Source organism: Poecilia reticulata, linkage group LG22 (assembly GCF_000633615.1).
Source record: "Poecilia reticulata strain Guanapo linkage group LG22, Guppy_female_1.0+MT, whole genome shotgun sequence".
NCBI classification, from domain to species: domain Eukaryota; kingdom Metazoa; phylum Chordata; class Actinopteri; order Cyprinodontiformes; family Poeciliidae; genus Poecilia; species Poecilia reticulata.
Window position 1 is genome coordinate 21,356,207 of NC_024352.1, and position 22,584 is coordinate 21,378,790.

General features: G+C 36.7%; 1 protein-coding gene and 1 long non-coding RNA gene across 8 annotated transcripts in view; one reads left to right on the forward strand and one right to left on the reverse strand.

Moving 5' to 3' along the window:
* The window catches only part of unc79 (unc-79 homolog, NALCN channel complex subunit), a 54,511-nt gene that overhangs the window by 31,414 nt on the left and 513 nt on the right, over positions 1-22,584 (reverse strand). For 5 of the 7 annotated variants that reach the window (XM_017302519.1, XM_008400077.2, XM_008400072.2 and 2 more), the window contains 14 exons: positions 19,739-19,859; positions 13,743-14,056; positions 11,519-11,689; positions 10,529-10,624; positions 10,385-10,440; positions 9,349-9,478; positions 9,198-9,262; positions 6,840-6,928; positions 6,452-6,492; positions 5,234-5,262; positions 2,424-2,653; positions 2,175-2,346; positions 1,349-1,579; positions 867-1,057 (listed from right to left, as the gene is read on the reverse strand). In XM_017302519.1, coding sequence (XP_017158008.1) covers positions 867-1,057; positions 1,349-1,579; positions 2,175-2,346; positions 2,424-2,653; positions 5,234-5,262; positions 6,452-6,492; positions 6,840-6,928; positions 9,198-9,262; positions 9,349-9,478; positions 10,385-10,440; positions 10,529-10,624; positions 11,519-11,689; positions 13,743-13,998 — 1,757 coding nt within the window. In that variant the 5' untranslated portion in view covers positions 13,999-14,056; positions 19,739-19,859. Of the gene's footprint in view, positions 1-866; positions 1,058-1,348; positions 1,580-2,174; positions 2,347-2,423; positions 2,654-5,233; positions 5,263-6,451; positions 6,493-6,839; positions 6,929-9,197; positions 9,263-9,348; positions 9,479-10,384; positions 10,441-10,528; positions 10,625-11,518; positions 11,690-13,742; positions 14,057-19,738; positions 19,860-22,584 lie in introns of those variants that run through there. The other 2 variants (XM_008400074.2, XM_008400070.2) reach the window with 2 other exon arrangements.
* Positions 2,776-20,981, forward strand: LOC103458933 (uncharacterized). The gene is made up of 3 exons (XR_532645.2): positions 2,776-3,503; positions 19,443-19,646; positions 20,605-20,981. It is a non-coding gene; the product is annotated as an uncharacterized LOC103458933 (long non-coding RNA).

The window sequence follows — 22,584 nt, forward strand, 5'->3', positions numbered from 1 at the left end:
CGTAATAATATATTTGAACTAGAAACTAGACAAAAATGCTTGGTAAGATTTAGCATTTTTACAGTGCAGAAGGCAAAACTTCTGAGTACAAAAAAATGCAACAAATGGATATTTCTTGTCCTCATTGTGCAGAATAACCATCGGTTGAGTTCTGGAAATAATTTTAAATTGCATGTTCAAGAATCACATTGTATATTATATGAGTAACGGTACTCCAATACTGCATGCAAGAAGTCATTTCACCGCAAAAAATAAAATCTTACCAAGTTTTTCTGGTCTAGTTTCTAGTTCAAATATCTTATTACACTTGAAATAAGACAAAACTAACTTACAATTAACTTTTAGCTAAGACGTGGGAGCTTGATTTAAGTGAATAATTCCTTAAAATTAGCAAAAATTATGAGATCTACTGGTAGACTATTTAATCAATTGGAGAAAAAAAGTCTTATCAGCTTGATAATTTTGACCAGTGTAGCAAGGAAACAAGGAGGCCTGTTACAATAAGCAATAAACCAATTAATCGCATGATAAATTAAAACAAGCTCAATCATTTCCATTTGCATCATTTATTGTTTCTCTCTTCAGTTTGGTGTTTTGGTCTCAACCAGACATTTTTTGAAGGACAAGTCATTTTATTTGTTGTTTTGTTTATTTATTTTGGATATTTAACATGTTTTCCAGTTCCAGCGTTAAATGTGGATTAGAATGTGAATCTTGTTGATCTTTGAGAATGCGTTCTTGCATTGCTATACCATCACCGTCATATTACTTGGAAATGGCCTCAAAGCAACAATATTATCGTTTATCGCAATAAATGTTGCAAAATGTGTTATTGTGACACAACTGTTAGCAGAAGACGTTCGTACCTGAGCACCTCCCTGAACTCTTTGAGCTGGTTGTCAGGCACCTCGGTGCGGATGGCCTCCAGCCACTCCGGCATGAAACACTCCCACAGCGGCTGACTGATGACATTGTAAGGTATCAGACACAGGATCCGGTTCAGACCCTCCTTCAGCTGCGTCACCGTGCTACATGACTTATCCCAGTAACCTCCCACCTGTGGGGGAATACCCTGGCGTCAGAAAACACTGCAAAAGCACAAAATCTTAAGTATTTTTGTCTTGTTTCTACAGCAAATATCATAAGCACACTTGTAAACTAGTAATTCTTTTAAAATCAATATTCCAGACTTAAAACAAGCTCCTACATTTTTCTGGAAAGTCACCTTTAAACTATATTGCTTCAAGTGTACAAAGATCTGGACTGGAAACCAGACAAAGATACTTGGTAAGACTTTGTTTTTGCAGTGCATGCAAGATGCTGATGAAGATCATTATGTCGACCCTACCCTGGCGAACTCGACCGGTTTAGGCAGCAAACACATGACCATGACGTCAAAGCGCACTTCACACACCGTCTTCAGCCACTTTGTGACAAACTGTGGCTTCAGCTTCTCCACCAGGCTTCCCACTTCATCGTCCATCATGTAGGCAGTGGAGTGAAACCACTGGAAGACCATGCTGACGAGCCGCGCCAGGCTCTCCGTAGGCGTGTTTTCATTGGGCGTGCACAGGCTCACCTGAGCGCACAATCAGAACCAGTCAGAGCAGGTAGCACGAATGTAGGGCTAGGCGATTAATCAAATTCTATCGATTAATCACACTTTTGGTTTTGTAGATTGAATTTTTGGAAAACATGGGTTTGCTTTTTCAACAAACTCCACACTGTATTGATGTTAAGTTGAGCAGAAAGGGCTGAACTTTTTGAAGTGCTTTTAGCTGCAGATGCATCCTTTGGTACAAATGATCAAACATTCACTCCAGGAATGCTTTTATTGCACTTTTGGCAACAAAATGTCTATTTTCTTATTCAAAAATGTTTTAAAATTTATTTCTAATATTATTATAGAATGAGCTTAAGTGGTTAGATGAAAAATATGTTCATCCAATTAATCGATTAATCATCCGAATAATCGATTGCTAAAATAAGCCTGGGTCTAATAATCCTTTGTACAACACACAGAAGGGATAATTAAAAACCACTTTTTATAAATATTTTCTGCCATTTGTAATTTACAGAAGAAAAAAGTGATAAAAATCTGATCTGGTGTGGAAAAAAACCAGGGGTTTAATCTTTATTAGTGATCGCCCCTCCCTCCCTTGCTGCTGACGCACCAGGAACCAGATGCCGAACTGACTGAGGAGCCGCTGGTCGTGCTGGTCGTCCTCCTTGTTGTCAAACTCGATGTTGTCCAGGGAGTGGTGGGAGGCGGACAGGCCCATCTGACGACGCCTGTTCAGCTCAAACTCACGCTGCTCTGCATAGATTTCTGCCTCCTTCAGAAGGCTGGACGCATTCATAGAGAGGAAGAGGAGTGAAAACAAAACGCATCTCCACAGAGCCGCAGCAGATCTGGTTTGTACCTAATGACAGCTTCCACCGTGCACACCAGCTCCTCCGCGCCGCACTCCCGCGTGTTGATGGGCGGGGGCGAGGTCTGGTACAGATGGGTCTCCGCCGCAGCCCCCACCTCGCTGCTGTGGTGGTTGACATGGCAACGCTTGCAGTAGCGGACGGGCCTGTTGCCATGGCGCTCGCAGCAGCCGGCTGAGAAGCAGGTGACCACGGCCCTCCTGACATGAGAGCTGCAGTTCTGCGAGGAAAACGAGGAGTGGGAGGAGGAAGAGGCGAAGACTGTTTATTTCCGATGTGAACAACCAAACCATACGTCACGTTTTTTTTGTTTTTAATCAGCTAACTACTCTGATTGGAAACCTGTGCACATCCGAGTGAGAAAACAGCGCACGTCGGTCGCTGGAGGTTTCTAAAAATAAAAAGGGAGACATGGTAATCTAATCAGCCTCTAATCTGGCGCCATTAGAGGAAGACGCTGCTGCCGATCAAATTAACACAACCGTCATTCAGCGTTCAACGACAAAACATTCACCAGCGACACACAAAAACACAAAATCTGAGCCCTGTTTGTCAAACTGTTAATCAAAACTTTGTCTAGAAAGTCCGGTTGGTTTAAGCATCGAACTCTAATGCAGAACAAAAAAGCAAACTCTGGTCCGCCTAAAAACCTAGGTCTCAGTTCGACTAATGTGAACTACGGTGCTGTTCGAATGCGGATCCAAGCGGACTGGAGACCGCTGTGTAAGCAGGAAGTGAGCAAGTCTAACCCGGAAGTGATCCGCGTCATCTTAGCAGGCATGTGCACTCGCAATGCATAACGAACTCATGATGGCTTTCAGACCAACAAAAAGAAAATATGTGGAATCTGTTGACTATGTGCGAGAGAAAGATGCATGAACAAAATGGCTGCTGTCTGGATCAATCATATGAGACCGAGAACCAAAATATGTCGGACAATGTGGACACGCTACCTCCGATCTCATACCACGATATACTTAACTATTTAGTGAACACCAAGACGCATACAATCAGAGTTTCAATGACTTTGTAAAGGACGGACGAATAACAAGGTTCTGGTGACTGTCAGGGTAAGTAGTACATGTAGTAACATACTTCTTAGAGAGCAGAAAAAGCTACATTAGCTAAACTAATGTTAGTTCGGCAGTAAGTACTACAGAATATCACTAATATTTATCTTAGCATTACAAAGAGGTGAGTAGTGTACTTAAAAATTGCAATTTTGGTTTCCAATCTAACCAAGTCTAACAGACTATCAGGTGGGAAAACATCCTAAAAGTATTTTCTGCTTAGTTTCTAGTGCAAATAGCTTTGCACACTTGAAATAAGGCAAAACTAACTTCCAAGTAATCTTTCACCACAATATAGGAGCTTCTTTTAAGTCAATAAATCCTCAGTATTGGCAGATTATTTCACTTGTAACATGGGAAAAAATGTCTTGATATATGTCAATAATCTGCTAGTGTAACTAGTATATTTTCATCATTATTTAGCAATTAATTACTTAAAACAAGCTCCTTTATTTTGATGAAATGTTACTTGCAAGTTAGTTGTGTCTTATTTCAAGTGTACTAAAATATTTGCACTAGAAACTAGACCAAAGATTCTCTGTAAGGTTTTGTGTTTTTGCAGTGCAGGCCTCATGTTGTATTTTTAGGTAGAGATCCCGTTTGATAACAACAGCGTAGGTGTAAATCTAATTCCTGAGAGTGATCAAGGAAGGATGTGGATTACATGGTGCTGAACAAACAAACCGGGGCGGCGCCCAGCTGTTTCCACTGACAACACGGGCCTGACAGGATTACCTGAGACCCGAGTCTCCGTGGAAACCAGCAGGGAGCACATAGCCTGTGGCAGAGCATTCAGCAAGAGCAAATAAACATCACGGCCCAGTAGCAGCAGCTGCATTTGAAGTGGGGTGTGCTGCTTTCTTAGACCAGAATAAAATAAATTTAGTTAAGAAAATGTCTTGAACACATTTACAGAGATATACAAATGTAGTCAAATCAAATAGATTGATCAGTTCATATCAACAAAAGGCTGTAAACGTTAATCTATCTAAATTAGGGATGCAAGTTATTGATTAACGAGTTAATCTAAAGTTAATTAATCTTATGCAACGTCTAATGTAAAGGTTTCTTAAAAACTTGAGTTTTCTCTTATCAAATGGGTCTTTACATAACATAAAGGGTTATTTTCCTTAATATGGTGAATTTAACAAAAACATAACTATATTTTAAACACGGTTTTCTGTCATATGACAGATTATTTAGATTTTTTCATATTATTATTCTTAGACATATTTATAAAATATAAAACAGGAACCTCTGCTGAAAAGAAAAAAAGGATTAAAATAATAAAATATGTCAAACACTTAACTCCCCATGAACAGACAGACGTCCACGCAGAAGTAGCATCTGTCGTTGCACATTTATGTTTCTCCATTCAACTCAAATGTTGTGAATTAAGTATCTCTGGATGCTTAATTCACAGCGATGTCAAGCTATGAGTGATGTCAAGTTATGACATCACATATTTCTTAAAGGCGCAGTAATCCCAATCTATGTAGAAGAAAGTCATTAAAAAGCCTTCTCTTTGTTATTATTCTGGCATTTAGCAAATACAAATTATTCAGTAATTCTCAGTGACAGTAAACAGGAAGCGTGAATTAATGCCAGACAGCGAGAGAAAACAAGTTAATATGTCCTTAAATACAGCTTCTGGAAATGTATGGCTTTATCTGCATAAAAAGAGTAAAACAATGTGTATTAACATAGATCACAGTAAATATTAAGCTTACCTTCTTTTGACAAATAGCAGATATCTCTGCTGCAAAGAAAATAAAGAATGATGAAACACAAATATTTTCATTTCATCACAGATCACTTCTAAACATTAAAAACATGATTAATAAATGCAAACAAATTTTCATATTGCCTGTTTTTTAATTATCACACTTAAACTTCATTTCTCCTAAGTGCAACACTACACGTTGGGAAATCTAGATGTTTAAAATGTTAAAACAGATCATCTTAAAATGTAAAACCAATCATTTGCACCTTTGTTGCAACTTTGTGTGTGTATATATATATATATATATATATATATGGTAGGATACTTAAATTGTTTTAGCTCTCGGTGATGAAATGAGGAATCTGTCCTCATCTAATGTTCCACATTTTATTACATTTCATATCTTTTATATATCATTTAACATATTTATTTCACTATGTGATGACAGATAATCTGTCTTCTCCCAGTGCAAACTATAAACAACCAATTAGAGCCAGGAGGCGGGTCTTAACACTGTCAATCACTCTCTGTGCGGCGCTGCTCATTCCCCTCCCTAGGCAGAAACTATCACAGCTTGTAGAGAATGCTAAAGGTAGTTAGCATAGCCACTGATGACGGCAGATCAACAGTTTTCCTGTAATGGTAGGATGTTTCTCCAACTTCAGCACATTGATCAGCACATACATGAGGATGATTGACAGCACTAAGACGCTCCTGGCTGTGATTGGTTGTTTTTGGTGTGGAGCGGTTATTTTCTTCAGACAGCTGCAGTAGCTCAGGGAAAAGGTGGAAGGCATCAACCTTTTCACAGATTATCTGTCTTGTAACAAACTGTCACAACATGGTGACAGTTTTAATAAATACGTAAAAACATATTTTTTAATAAAAGTTACATACTGTGGCTTTAAGATGATTTTTAGAAAGCTGGAGAGGTTTGCTTCTCGTAAAAGATGTAATCATTTGAAAACAGTAATTTTTTTGATGTACTAACTCAGGGTGTCTGTCTGGCACTAAAATTTGTTTATGAAAAACCAAAAAAAAGAAATTTGTCAGTGGGCAAATATTTTTTTTTTACTAAAAGGCCCAAAGAAATAACCAGTAGAAATCAAAAATCTCTAAACAGTTTGAGACAGCTGTGAACGAGGCTTTAAAACGCTGCAGTGTTTTGTATGGAAAACCTCTGCTATGTATGAGTAATCCATCCTAAACTGCTGAATATGCTCACCTTGTGGCAACAGGACATCAACAAGCCATTCAGGATGATCCCTGCAAAGGTCATAGAAATAACAAAACGTTGCATGATTTAGAGGTGAAATGCTGCACAGAGACTTAAACACAACAGATCCAGCTTCCCGACAGAGCATAAGCGCCACTAAGCATCCTGCAAAACTCTGCAAAGCCATGTAATTATAATCGTCCACATTCTGGAGAAATGAGGAACAAGTGCATGCACGTTTTTCTGTGATGATGATCTCATTAGCGGCACAGGGGAATTACATAACCCTGGCTTTGTGCTTTGGCTGAGGTGGAGACGGGAACAATGAGCCTGCAGGCAACAGGAGATGTGAGTTTGTGTGTTTGTTTAGGAGAAAAGAGGTGAAGCAGATGCATACCCAGCGATCCTCTGGCTGCACTCCTCGCATAAATAAAGAGGCGGCGGCTTGTCTCCCAGCGCTACAGAGAGAGTCGGGTCTATGCACATCTGTAAGAGTCACAAAGACAGTGACTGAGTGGATTCCCAGCTCAAACACAGAGAATTTATTCATCAGATCAGAGGCTGTACTGGTGGGATGTTACAGCAATAGGAAGTGTTTCAACAACACTTTCTATTGCTGTTGAAAGTGGAAATTTTAGGCATAATGTTTATAAAATGTTTAAATATTGAGGCGTCATTATCATTGAACCATATCACAATTACAACACTAAAACAACTGAAAATCTTACTTACCAAGTATTTTTGGTCTAATTTCCAGTGTAACTATCTGAGTACACTTCAAATATGACTAAACCAAGTTACAAGTAGCTTTTCAGCAACCTGTAAGAGCTTGTTTAAAGACAATAATTCCTTAATATTGATGAAAAAGTGCTAGTCATTAGTGAGCAAGATATTTATAATATGGGAAAAATGTCTTGGTCCACTGGTGGATTATTAAGGACTTTTTCACTTAAAACAAGCTCATATGTGTTGCCAAAAAGTTATTTATACATTTATCTTATTTCATGTGTACTACTACCACCAAGTTCCTCTATTATTAAAATTCATCAAGGAAATTTACCTGAAGCTTGATTAAGTTATGTGCATCATGTTTCTGCCAGGTAATTATTTATGTTGCGCAACGGTCTCAAATTTCACCTATGAGTTGTTGACAAAAGCTAAACGTTAGCAGCATAAAGCACAATGTTCAAGTTCGGTTCGGTACAGAAATTAATATTAAAAATTAATTAATATGTACAAATTTTTATGTACAAAAAATCGTACATATTTTTGTACGATTTTGGCTTAATTTTTGCTCTGAGTATGTTGCTCAGCAATCAGCTTTTCTTTAGTCTGTATATGATTAATCGATTCATCACAATTAATCCGATTAATCATTTCAGTCCTGCCTCACTAAACTGATTGTGTAAATAAAACACCAGGACACATTTATCTGCTCCTTTAAGCTCAATAACAATGGCTGTGTGCATATGCTGTGCCTGAGTCTGTGCTAAACGCTGCTGGCCTCAATGTTCAGATGGTGCACTGTAATTTACTGTGCTCACTGGATGCCACCCTGTCCTCCAGGGCTGCACAGGGTCACCGCTTCCAATTAAGGCCCCTTCCCCCATGCCGCCTTCCTGCTCCCGGTAATTGAAATCCAGCCCCCATCCCCGCTGCCCTGTTCCAACTCTATTTGTCAGTTTGGAGCACAGTTGAGTCAAGGCAGGCGGGGATGATAAAGCGGAGAATCTGTGAGCTTTGAGTGGAGAAAAGCGGTTGATGCCACCGCCTCATTGTTTATGTATTTACTGAGAGGACAACAAAAGGTGAAAATAAACCTGCAATACACAGGAGCTAATTCATCACCAGTGGTGAAATATACCACTATATAATATAAGTTAATTATATTTATCTATTTATAGGTCTGTAACTAATGATTATTTTAGTAAACGGTTATTCTAATTGATTAGGGCTGAAACGATTAATCGGATTAATCTTGATTAATTGATACACATCAAATATGTTGGTCCACGTTTAATTTATTATGGTTCAAAAGCAACTCTAAAGTTGGTTTTTAGTCTAGATTTAAATTTAGTAATTGGTTAATCATTAATTGGAGTATACAGACTTTTAAAAAAGCCATTTGCTAAAAAAAACCTATATATTCAGAGCAGTAATTAAGCTAAAATTGAACAAAATAAGCATACATTTTGAATTTAAGATAAAAACACCTTTTTCTATAAATATGTTTCACCTAAAAGTCCTCAAGCGTCATAGTTTTAGCTTCACCTGGATCAAATTCATTAAAGGCATGCTATGTTATTACCTTTTGAATAATAAAATGTTTGTTTTATTATTTGAAAAATGAATTGAATTGTTTTTATTCGCATCTTTAAATGTTCTAATATTACATAAAAAGGCTTAAGTGGCTAAAAAATTTGTAGAATCTGCCAAAACCTTTTCCGATTAATTGATTAATCATCATAAAGCAATCCTTACTATCAATTATTCTGATGATTAATTGATTGATTTGATCAAAAAAGAAATTGTCTCATTCTGCAGAGTTTTCATATAACCAACCACGTAAGCCGTATTTTCTAATATTAGTATTTTTATTTTCACCAAGTGGCCTTTTTTTCTAATCTCCATGCTCTAGTTAACAATTAATATGTTACTAAATTAGCTGATGATTATTTCAGTTATCAATTACTCGTGATTAATAGTGATTAATTATTTCAGCCCTACTGAGATATGCAACAGATTTTTTTGTTACCTTGACTGCAGGTTTGTTGATGGCGTTATGGCACTCGATGTGTTGACAGTGGATGGGATTCCAGGCTGAACAAATGAAAATTTTGATTATTGAACAATTAATTAGTTTGTTCATATATAAAATAGCAAATATGGCCTCCAGGGAATCAAACCTGTGTACTGCAGCCCCCTGTATTCGCTGATGGCTCCTGGTGGCTTCAGGTTGGGCCAGTAATGAAACAGCATTTGCACAGCTGGAGGTTTTACTTGGGATGGGCCGTAAGATATGACATAAAGCAGGTCCTGAAACAGAAAATGTTTACAAAAAGCTTCATGTTTCCGCTTTAGGTAAAGAGTAATGGACACCCAAAGAAAATATGATTTTGTTTTTGTATTGTTTTAACTTTTATTTTCCAAACTTCAAACTGAATTTGGTTTATGCTGCAGTTACACCAGAGAGGATTAGAGTAACATCAACAAATTAGTGATTTTTTTTAAAAAGATTTTTCTTTTTCAGAAATCATCCAAATGTATGTATTCACTCTTTTGATGAAAGGCTTTTTAATAAAATTTATGAATGCTTTCTGTTGAAGTGTGAGAAACTGAAACCTATTCTAAATATTCTCAGTTTTTCACAACAATTTTGTGTCCAGCTAGTTCAGTTAATTATATTTATATCCTGGATTCGAAAGCAATGTTTAATATCAGCTCAGAGTTGTTGCTCTTCCTTCAGTCAAACTGGATGCAGAAGTGATAGAAAAAAATTTTATTATTACTTTAATTAACCCTCCATTGCTCTTTGATGTTGTTTTGTCTTGTCTGGGTTTTATATTTGACTGTGTTGATTGAAATGGCCTAAAATTTGACCAGGTTGTGTTTTTTGTGTATTATTTATTTTCCTGAGACTTTTATGCCTTTTAAACCTGGAATAGTGTGTTTCTGTGCGCTGGATTGCAATTTAAAATGATCTTTTAAATACACTATTTTTCCAATGAAAGTAATTAATCTGATTAATCGTTTCAGTTCTGGTGAAATGATTAATCACAAATTTAAGATATGTTTCCACACATTAAATCTAACAATTTGCATATATGAGTAGCAGAAATGAACTTTTAGTTCTGTGACAGAGTTTGTTTTACCAAATGAGAATAATAAGATCATCGTTACACAGATGTCTGCTTCAGATGGGAAAAGGAGCGCTTTGTTTACCTTCCACACTTCCTGTTTGTGCTTCATTAGGCACTCCAACAGCTGACAGTGATAAACTGGAACAAGGCAGAGATTGTGCTCTAACGTAAACAGAAAAAGGGGAATTTACTGTGCAGTTTTCAAACTAGCCAACATGGCATTTACCTGGGTTTGAGGTGTACTGCATGGCGATCATGAGCATAGATGAGGCCGACAGATTGACGTAGGCAGGCACTCCGCCCTCCCTCCGAGTTGATCCCACTGCACACAGAAGGAGGAACATACTTAAGATATCACTTTTATGATTAAAAAGACACTATTACACGTTATAATTGAACACGGTAAACTGAATCTGCTTAACCTATAGTGAAACTTGGTTTTTTGTTACATTTTAATGTAGGGCTGAAACAATTAATCGCATTAATCATGATTAATCAATTATGGAAATAATCATTAACTAATTTAGTAATCGATTAATTGTTAACTGGAGTATCCACACTCTTAAAAAAGGTAATTTGAAAACCAAAAGTGTGTACAAATTTTTTATAAATTTTGCATTTAAGATAAAATAAACTTCTTAATCTGTTAAAATGTTCTATCTAGAATTCTTCAAGTGACATAGTTTTAACTTCGCCTGGTTCAAATTCTTTAAAAAAAAAATCTCCACATTGGTACATTTTTCTATCCAATTATTGATTGGTTACAAAAGAAATAATCATCAAATAAGAAAATAGTTAAAATTTAAATATGATGAACTTCAGGCAAATTTTGAAGGTGAATTTAAGTTTTTTTTAAAATCATATATGTATATATAATTGAACAAGTTAAAAATATGTTATAGATTCAGTGACTAAAAAGTTAATTCATGCTCCAAAACCTTTTAATTTGGCTGAATTAAAACAAGGTGGAAATGACTTATTTCAAATAGTCGATTAAAAACAGCTTTCAGTGTTTATTTGTTTTCCTGATTAGGCAAATAAATAATTTCACTTCAAATTAGTTTGAAGTAAAACAAAAAGTCAGAAACAGAAAGAATCTGTGATGAACCACTGCACTGTTCAGACTGTTTTATGTTTGCTTTTTTATTTGTTTAAAGTGTAAAAACGACGGGATGTGAATGATTTTAGAAATCCTCTGTCATCAGGTCGTACTCACGTATCGCCATGGGGAGGAAAGAGGTGCTCAGGTACTCGATGATGTCTTTATGGAGGAAGGGAGGGAAAGTGGCTAAGGTGGAGATCATTGTATAGGGCAAAGTGCTGAGAATATCGTCGCTGAGGAAGGGCAGAAGGCAGGTTGTTGTGTAAAATATGGACTGTCCCAGATCTGATGAGAAAAAGAGAGGGCAAAAAAACAAACAAAAAAGGACAGAGATACACAAACACGCATTCAATCAGCTGCAGATACAGCATCCTGATGCTGTACGCAGCCACGGGGTTACATGAATGGCATTTATTTAATATTACAGCAGCAGAAAACAAAAAAAAAAACCAACAGGATTAAGAGCTGCTGTTGAGGTCAGTTAGCTGTCTGCAAAGAGCTCTGAGGTACAAATCAGAGAAATCTAATCTAGAAGATGGCTTTTCATGCTTTAGAGCTCAGTTTTATAAAATACTGTGATGCAGGTGTGGTGCAGAGCAGAGTGATTATACTTAGGGCTGAAACGATTAATCGAATTCATTGCGATTAATCGATTCTTGGAATAATAGTCAGCTAATTTAGTAATCGATTAATCGTTAACTGGAGTAAATAGACAAAGAAAGGTAATCTAGTGAAAAACAACACAGTCAAATCAGTAATTCAGCCAAAACTGTACAAAACATATAAACATCTTGCTTTTATACCCCCCCCCCTCATTTTTAGCTTCACCTGGTTCAAATTGTGTGAAGAAATAGCACCTTTTGCTATTCACACTGCAAAAACACAAAATCTTACCAAGTATTTTTGTCTAATTTATAGTGCACATATCTTAATACACTTAAAATAAGATCAAATTAACTTGTATAAAACTTTTTAGTAAGAAATTCATACTTATTTTTAGTGATTAAATCATTAATATTTATGAAAAAGTAATTGCTAGTCTGCCAGATTATTTCATTTATAACAAGACATGTTGTAAGTGAAATAATCTGCCAGACTAGCAATTATTTTTTCATTAATGTTGAGGAATTATTTACTTTAAAAAATCTTGAATTTCTTGCTAAAAACGTATTTAAAGTGTACTAAGATACACTTTAGAAACTAGAGCAAAAATACGTGGTAAAATGTTTTGTTTCTGCCAATTATCAATCAGTTAATCCAAAAAGTAAACAACATTTTAGCAATACACTGTATTGATTAAGTAAAAATGATTGAACTTTTCACATGTGGATGTTAAAGTACAGATGAATCCGTTTCTACAAATGATCAAACATACACCACAGAAATGCTGTTATTGTTTATTTTCTTATTTTAAAAATAAAAATAATGCTAAAATCCGAAATACATTTAAAAAATAACATATTTTAAATGTACTTCAAATATTTAGTAGAGAATGAAGTTAAAAATCTGCAGAATGTGGCCTTTTTTTACCAGATTGTCAGAATAATCGATTACTAAAATAATTGTTAGTTGCAGCCCTAATTATACTCTGAATCATACTTACACTGCAAAAACACAAAATCTTACCAACTATTTTTAGTGTAGTTTCTCGTGCAAATATCTTATTAATCTTGAAAAAAGACTAACTAATTTAAAAGTAACTTTGCAGCCAGATATAAAGCCTTGTTTTACGAAAATAATTCCATAATACTGATGAATAAGCTCTTATAAATGAACTTATAACATCAAAAACTTTGTTATAAGTGAAATTATCTGCCAATGGAACTACAATTTTTTTAATCAATATTAAATTATTTACTTAAAACAAGCTCATAATTTTGCAGAAAAGCTATCTTTGAGTTAGTTTCTCTTATTTTAAGTGTAATGAGATATTTGTAGTAGAAATTAGACCAAAATACTTGGTGAGATTTTGTGTTTTTGCAGTGCAGGTGTGTTCTGAATGCGTCTAAAAACATTACAGTAGCCTATATTTGCACATGACAACATGTCTAAACACATTTATTTTTTTCCCAATCAATTATTTTTTTTTTGAATAACAACAACATGCAGTCAGGTTATGATGCACAGAAGAGAAGACTTAATTATGTCTGGGTTATCCAATGGCTTATGAAAAGTTGACAGGATCCAGCGTGCTCCCAAGCACCCCATGCATCCCTCAAGATCCTCAGCAGGACTTCTCTCCAAAAACGAGGCCAAAAAAAGCAGCAGTGGCTTCATGCAGGCCAGGCGGCTCGAGGATGATGATGACAAACAGTGGAGCACTGGGGCCTTGACTCACCATGCTGACCGTGCTGCAGCAGGGGCACCAGGTCAAGCAGGGTCACGAGGGTCACATAGAGGCCCTGATAGTCCAGAGAGGGGTACTCTGAGAGCTGAGCGTCCCGACTCTGCTGCCCCTGCCCCCCGCGGTCTGACGGGGCATCGCGCAGAACGCTGTAAAGGAGGGAGCGAGTAACTGTAGGGTTGATGGAACTGACTTGTGGTCTTAGAGATGGGGTGAGTGGGAATGGCACAGGAAAAAGACACATGGTCATGGGCACGGCCGAATTGGAAGCTTCCTGGTTCTCCTTCCTGCCTGTGCGGGACAGAATGCTGCTCCGGGGGCGGGAGGGGAGGGGAGGGAGGGTAGGAGAGGGGAACAAGGGAAAAAAAGAGACAACAAAGACACAAAAAAACAGCACATTACATTGAAATGGCACTACAGAGACAGCGTAAATAGAAAAAAACAAACCCAGATAAACCCCACATAGGATGCAGTGTCTCACTGTTGGCGTGTCGCTGAAAGACACGGGTAAAAACAAAATGTTTTTTTTTTCCCTGCTTCATCCGGTCAGAGTGGCTTAAATTCAATTCATCTCGTTTTGACTTGCAAAACAAAATATAAAAAGAAAAACATGAGCACAAACTGCAAATGATCACTGCATCTCATGCGTATCTGGTGACAAGGAGCAAAAATATAAAAAATGGCATGTTTTCAGTGGCAACCCCATACTTCTCCAAAAAGGGACAGCGCAAAGGACTGTCCCTCAATGGCTGCCGTAGTCCAATCAAGCAAAGCCTGCAGATGCCGTGCAAAAATAAACGCCAATTGGAGGTGGAGTTTTGCAATTTAAAATGAATTTTTCCATGTTTTGTGGGGCTGTCAAGGATGGGAGTGACACCAGATTGGTTCGGGAAAATACAGAGGTGACACTTTTGAAACATGCTTGAGCCAATAATAAACATGTGTGTGAGGTTAGATCAAGTGCTCCGAGGTCACAGCACATGTTTATTGCACCAGAGAAATAATGTCCGTATGCATACGTTATGATACTGCACCAGTATCATCAGGAGAAATAATGAGATCCAACAGGCATATGGATTCAGGTTTCTAAAATAAATGTAACGACTAATCTACAGTAGAGAATTAATGACAAAGGAATAGGTTGTATCAGAAGGGGGGAGATGACTGGTAGCATCATGTTTGTGAGCTAATGCAGGATGGACAATTGTGTTTGCTGTCCCCTGGGGAAGGTGGTGGACAAATTGGACTTTGGGAGAAGGAGAACAAAAGCAAAAACTAGTCGGGTTGAGTGTGGAGGGAGGAAAGAGGGGAGGGCCAGAGAGCATTGCTCTTATTTTTTTAATTCACATTATAAACTCTATTCTATCAGGCAAAAATGATTGGGATTTAAATGACAAGAGCCCAGATTTTCTTTTTAAATCTACTTTGTCTTAAAGGTCACTCAAAAAAGTAGACTTACAGCAGCTAGAGTCCGAGGCAAGTGAGAAAGGGGAGGCAGTTTTTACATGTAACAGCAGAACATACAATACAGCATCGGACTGATCCCCTCAAAGTTATACTCTGCAAGAGCCGAGACTCTGTTCACTGCAAAAACACAAAACCACACCAGGTGGTTTTCTAGATTCTACTGCAAATGTTTTAGTACATTAATTTAATGGTAACTTTTCAGCAAATAGGAGTTTGTGTTAAAGAGGGAACATTTTGCACGTTTTTGTATCCGTCTACTGCTTCTACACGGCAAAAGCACAAAATCTTAAGTATGTTTGGTTTAGATTCTTGTCTTGGTACACTTGACGTAAGACTAAACTAACTTATAAGTAACTTTTCAGAAAATATAGAAGCTTGTTTTAGGTTAATAATTGCTTAATATTGATTTAAAAAGTACTAATTCCATTGGCAGATTATTTAACTTAAAAGACATTTTTCCCATATTATAAGTGAAATAATCTACCAACAGAACTAGAACATTTTCATCAACATTAAGGAGTTATTTACTTAAAAAAAAAAAAGCTTCTCTGCTTTACTGAAAAGTTACTTGTAAGTCAGCTGTGTCTTGTTTAACGTGAGTTAAGACATTTTGCACAAGAACCTAGATCAAAAATGCTTGGTAACATTTTGTGTTTTAACAGTTTAAAAACAACCCAAGTGCTTGAAAAAATTTTAAAAAAGTTAATTTTCTTGCCATCAAGCTAATATTGTTTGGTGTCTAAAAAAACAACTTGTTTCAAAAATCTCCAGAATGTAACTGCACAAGTCAGTCACCACTGCCGTTCCCTAGCAACCCCAGCAGAGCCTGGCCCGTAACTTAGCAACCCCAGCAGAGCCCGGCCCGTTCCCTAGCAACCCAAGTTATACTGAAGTTAACATGAATAGTAACTTATTAGATGATGCTAAAGATGTAAGAGAGGAGTGGGTGTAAAAATAAGTTCATACTTCTACCCACTCATTTTAACATGTAAATGTACTTTAATACTGTTCTTCTTTTGTTTGTTTGCTTTTGTTTTAAATTTCTTTTGTTTGTATTTAACGTTAATTCTTTTATTACGCCATGTTCAATAAAGTCAAATTCAAACCCGAGCAGAGGACCAGCACGTTTGGTCAGTTGGTTTTACCGTTGTATGTGCCGTACAATGGCTGCTGGAAAAGAGAAATCCTTTCTTGGCGACTTACCGTCCAGAAACCACTTGCATCATTCTTGTTGGTTATGCAGGAGGCTCCACTTCTGCTTTTCGAAGATGAGCGGTCGTATAATTGTGCATCTTTTAGCAGCCATTTTCACATACGAGTGTAAACGTTGAGCTGGGGGCGTGGCCAACAGCAGCTTATTAGGATTTAAAGTGATAAGATGCCCCAAAGCAGCTCATTATCTAAGAACAATTTTGTGCAAAAAAAATTAAAGAACATATTTAATTTAGTCAATAGACTAACCTGTTCAAGTAACCACAATAGGTCACTTTTAAGTCAGTATTTTTTAATATTAATAAAAATAAAAAATGCCAGGTTTTCTAACTTATTACAAACTGATTTTTCCATTTTATAAGGGAAAAATTTGCCAGTGGAACCAGTATTTAATATAAACTCCTTTACTTTGATAAACAGTTCCTTGTACGTTTGTTTGGTTAATTTTAAGTGTACTAAGATATTTGCAGGAGAAACTAGACAAAAATATTTGGTGATATTTTGTGTTTTTGCAGTGTTGGCTCAAACTGTGTGAACGAGAGCCTGCAGCTCAGAGTATAACTTTTTCACTGCCCGTTCATCAGAGAGAAAACATCATTAATTTGAACAATGAACACGGACATAAAGTCACACACACTCTCTCTCTCACACATACACACACACAGTGGACGTATACAAACAGAAAAAACACTTATGAGTCACACACACACCCACGCATACAGACAACAGAAAGAACTGCAAACAGAAAGGACACCAAACACATGTAGAATGCACTGATACAGAAACATGACATACATACACTGTAAAACTCTGCAGTGCTCACTATATGTGCAGTGATGGACCTGTTCGTGTGGGAATGGCTACAATCAAGTCTAAAGTGTTGGAGAAAGCCCTGATTTCCCTCATCTTCCAGGAAACAGATGCAAAAAAATCATTCTTTTCTGCAGCTAACTGAATTAGGGGCTGAAACGATTAATCGGATTAATCACGATGAATCGATTATTTGAATAATCATCAACTAATTTAGTAATATATCAATTACTATCCAATTATCAATAATAATGATCAAAATCCAAAAATAATCAACTAGCAGTTATAAAAATGATCAAACATTTTAGGCAATAAAATGTGTATGTTCTTGTTTAGAATAGGAATTTAAAATAAATAATGTTAATTTGCTATTTTTAATATACACTGCTCAAAAAATCTGTCCACTTAGGAAGCAACACTGATTGACAACGGGGACCCTCGTCGGGTCAATCAGTGTTGCTTCCTAAGTGGATAGTTTGATTTCACAGAAGTTTGATTTACTTGGAGTTATATTGTGTTGTTTAAGTGTTCCCTTTATTTTTTTGAGCAGTGTATTTCTAATATTGTATAAATAAGCCTTAAATGAAAAATCAGCAAAATATGAAACATTTTTTATTGATTAATCAATTAATGACCAGAATAATTTATATGAAATATAATCCAGAGAAGCAGCCCTTGTATGAATCAACTGCAAATCTTGATTAATCTGTTACTCAAATAATCATCAACTAATTTAGTAATTGATTAATTATTAAGTGGAGTAAATAAAAAGTAATCATCTGAAAGACCAACACACTCAAAACTCTAATTAAGCCAAAAATGTAGAAAAATGCACATTTTGCATTATAAATGGTTAATAAACAACAACATATTTTTCTGTAAATATATTCTGTCCAAAACTCCTCAGGTGGTATTTTAACTTTACATAGTTCAAAATCTCTTAAGAACTTTTTGCTGTCCATTTATTAATAATTTGTTACAAATGATCTAGAATATACTAAAAATATGTTACTATGTTGTTCAATTTTAAACTGTGTATTTTATTATTTATAATTGCTATTTTAAATAAATAATGTCCATCTTTTAATGTATTTCTAGTATTGCATAAATAAGCCTTAAATGGAAAATCTACAGAATATGCCTAATTTTTTTATCCGAATAATCGATTAATCGTCAGAATATTTGATAACTAAAATAATCATTAGCTCGTAGGAATCAGCTGCCAACTCCACTTTCAGTTTTTCTTCAACCATAAATGCTCCCTCCGCCCGTCTTTGTTTTTTTTTTTTCTGGTTTCCTGCACGCCCGGCTGCTGGAAGCGCAGGTGTACGGAGGATCCCCGAGTCCCAGCAGAGGAACTCGGCTCGTCTAATGGTGGGCAGAGGGATTTACTCTGCATATCTGAGGCTAAGAGGCCGCTCCAAAGGAAGACATCAAAGCTGTGCTGAGGCTGACTGACAAAAACCGACTTCACACTGCAGAAACACAAAATCCTACCAAGTATTTTTGGTTTCTAGTGCAAATGTCTTAGTGCGCGTGAAATAAGACAAAACTAACTTACCGGCAACTTTTCAGCAAAATACAGGAGCTCATTTTAACTTAATAATTCATTAATATTGATGAAAAAGTACTAGTTCCATTGGGAGATTATTACACTTATAACAAGAAAAGTTTCCCATATAATAAGTAAAGAGTCTACCAATGGATCTGGTCATTTCTAATTGATATTAAGGAATTATTGACTTAAAACAAGCCTCTATATCTTGCTGAAAAGTTAATTTCGAGTTGGTTTCTCTTATTTCAAGTGCAATTAGATATTTGCACTAAAAATTAGACCAAAAATACTTGGTAAGATTTTGTGTTTTCACAGTGTAGGTGGATTTGATTTGTGCTGGAAGCTTCCAGCAGAGGAATAATCCTGAGGAATAAAGTGGAGAATCGAGGCCAGCTGCCAATCTCTAACAGATTGCACCATAAGCTGATAATAATAATAATAATTTCAGTGGAGCATGCAAAGTCACCCTCCAGTGCCATTTTTTGGCTAATGTTAGCTAAAAAGAGAAGAGCCAGCCAGGAAAACTCAAATCCCTGCAACTGAGATAACAAAAATCAGGAAATGACACATCATAAAATGGGATGTGTCTAAAATGGCTGCCTGCTTGACCCCTCCGGAGAAGGAAATAACACACTGTTCCTTCTTCACAGCACCCAAGAGAGCAGCCTGACCCTCCGGCTGCACAGTCAGAGCAGCAGCCCCTCACCCCCCTGGGAACGACGAGGCGAGGGAAAACTCATGGCAGCTGAGCACTGAATCAGTAAACGTCACCATCTACCTCCACGCCAACACCCTGAAAAGACTCAAATACGCGGCTTTCCTTACGAATCGAACTCCACTTCCTGTCCTGCTCGGTATGGTGTCACTGTCATCCCTTTCAGCAGTGTGTGGAATAATCTAATGTGTTGAACTTCATGTATACTTACTATGCACTCAGAGTACTTACCTGAGGAGGGTTTGGGAAAAGTATTTCAGTGTGTTTGCAATGTCTGTTCCGGAGGGCACAGGGTAAATATTGTGTTGCACACGGTTGTGATACTCTTGCAAGTATCGTATCTTAGAGGCAACTAGACAAAATAAAGAGCAGAGTAAAAAAAATCACAGTTTTATCTCCACACAAACACACAGAACTGCACATAAATGATAACGAATGTCTCCGCCACGTTGTTTCAAAAATAAAACCGCATTTCCATCAAATCCGCCGCTGAAGGTTGTTTTAAATATGCCAAACCCATAGGGGGCAGTGTGGCGCAAAGCTAAAACCTGTCAGCCAATCACAATCCTTCAAAACAACAGCGGCTTCCTGTTAGCAAAACAAACATGACGTCTGGAGTTTTGGAGTTTGCCGGAGTACATTTCTGCCAAAAAACTCAAAAAGTTTCAGATTAATCTCAGATTAATCTACAAAAAAAATTGGGAATTGTTTCAAATGTTGAAAATGTTTTACTTTTGGAACTCAAAAATATTTTCGATAAATCACTAAATTTCTGAAGGCTTTGGTGGAAATTTATGTTGCCTTTTATTTTATTTTACTTACTAATACATTGGCATAAAAATCCCTTCCAAGTTTTGAAAATTCTTGAAAGTGGATATTAAATATCCACTTAGAAAAAAAAATACAATAAAAATTTTTTGCAATGTTATTTGCTTGATTTTGTGTTGGGATTTTTTGGCATGCAGTTACTTTGGAGTCAACAATCTGGGCCTTATATGCAGATTTTCTGCAGCTGCCTGGCAGGGATCCACAAGTGCAGCTCTGCAGTTCACAACATGGATGTTTTAATTACATTTAAACCGTTTCTCTGTTCCCAGGGCTGCACCAGCTGACCTTTAACGTGCTGCAGCAAGATCACTGCAACCCCTAGAGGAGGCAGCAGCAGCAGCCTGCTAGCTCATAGTCAAAAGGCTGCTGGTTCAAGTCCCAGTACCGGCTGGGAAAATCTGGTCTGTGTGAACGTGGGAAGGAGCTTTTAACACATGACACTGTGGGACATTTCAGCACTGAGCCCAGCTGGCTGCCTGTGTTCTTCTGCTCCCTGTGGTGTTTATGGGACTTTGTTGTTTTTGAAATATAAACAGAGTTGGAGCAGAGACATGCTGACCCGGTTTCTGTTGCTTCAGTAGAGACTCTAACTCTCTGACCTGTAAATGACCAACCCTGAAAATAAAGACTGCCAGCCATGCCATAACTCTGCCTAAGAGATTAAATCACAGAAGCAACCAGATATTTATATACACTATATTAGGGTTGAAGCGATTAATCGTGAAGAATCGATTATTAAAATAATCATTAACTAATTTAATTATCGATTAATCGTTAATCATCGTTTCATGCTATGATTAGGCGTCTCTGTCGATCTGGAAGATGGATTTGCACCCAAGCTAGAGTTTTAGACGTTTAGATGAACATGATGCTTCCACTAGGCCTGTTGCAATTAATATCATGATCAATTAAAACGAGCTCAATAATTGTTCACATAATTACTTGTTCTTTTTGACTTTCACTTTCTATCAAAGACCGGATGAACAAAAGCTTCACTCTGGTCTCAATAAGCCCCATTTTTAAGGCTAATTTTTATCACAGAGACTTCAGTATCCAATTTACTGGTTATTTTGTCTTTTTATTTATTTTGGATATTCAAAATGTCTTCCAGTTCCAGTTTGAAATGTTCTTTAGAAATTTGAGAGGCTGTATTTTCATTACAACCTCTCAAATTTGTTAAATATCACTTGAAAATCGTCTCAGAACAACGATATTATCATTTATCGCAATTCATTTCAGGATAATTTATCATCTAGTAAAATTTGTTATCATGTAAAGCTTAGCTTCCTTTCCTGACAAACACATTTTAGCTTCATCAGACTGCGGGATATTTCTCCCAGATTTGTATTTCCAGTCCTCAAATCTAGTTTTTTAATATATGGTTTCTTCCTCACCGAGTGTTTTTTTTAGTCCAAGTTGAAACATTATTTGCTTCACTCTTTTAGCAACTTCAGCTAACATTTTCACAAGGATTTTTGCTTTTTTTCTGTAGCTAGTTAACACACTTCACACCTAAATATGTTTATCTTTGGATGTCTATAGTGATTTTTTTTTTCATTTTGTCACATACAAAAACATCATTGTCTGGGATTTCACAAATTATTTAAAGGTTACTTTATAAGCATATGACTCAATTAATATGTTTTGACATTTATTGTTTCATTAACATCCAACCTATAATTTATAAGAGAGATCTGTTTTGATAAAACATTATAAACACAGCAACCAAAATATGAGTTAAAAACATAAGATTTCTGTCTGTCTCCTTTTATTCTGGCATTTATCAAATAAATATAATTTTAAAAATCCTGGTTGACCTAAACTCTAAATATTAACTCTGATTTAATGTCAGACAGCAAGAAAAAAAATATTTGTCTTTTTATACTCTGTATATTAATATCTGTCAGAACCACTGACCTTTAAGGTTTTAATCAACAAGGTTTTAATCAACATTATTTTGGGGTATTTTAGTAAAACCACAGCAACAGGATTCTTTTTTTAAAGCAACAGACAACTTTAAGGCGCAACGTCTGACCCCAGGTTTCCTACGGCAGCAGCAGGGAGCTGCAACCTGTTTAAAGCGAAGGGGAAATCTCTGCAGCAACAGATTTGAACACTGAGGGACCAGAATCCCACCATCTGATCCTGTCAGAACCGAACCTTTCATCTCGACCTTGAGAGCATCCTCACGCCACGCAGACACGTCAATCATTCACACGGAAACGAAACACCGCGACCAGCATCATCAT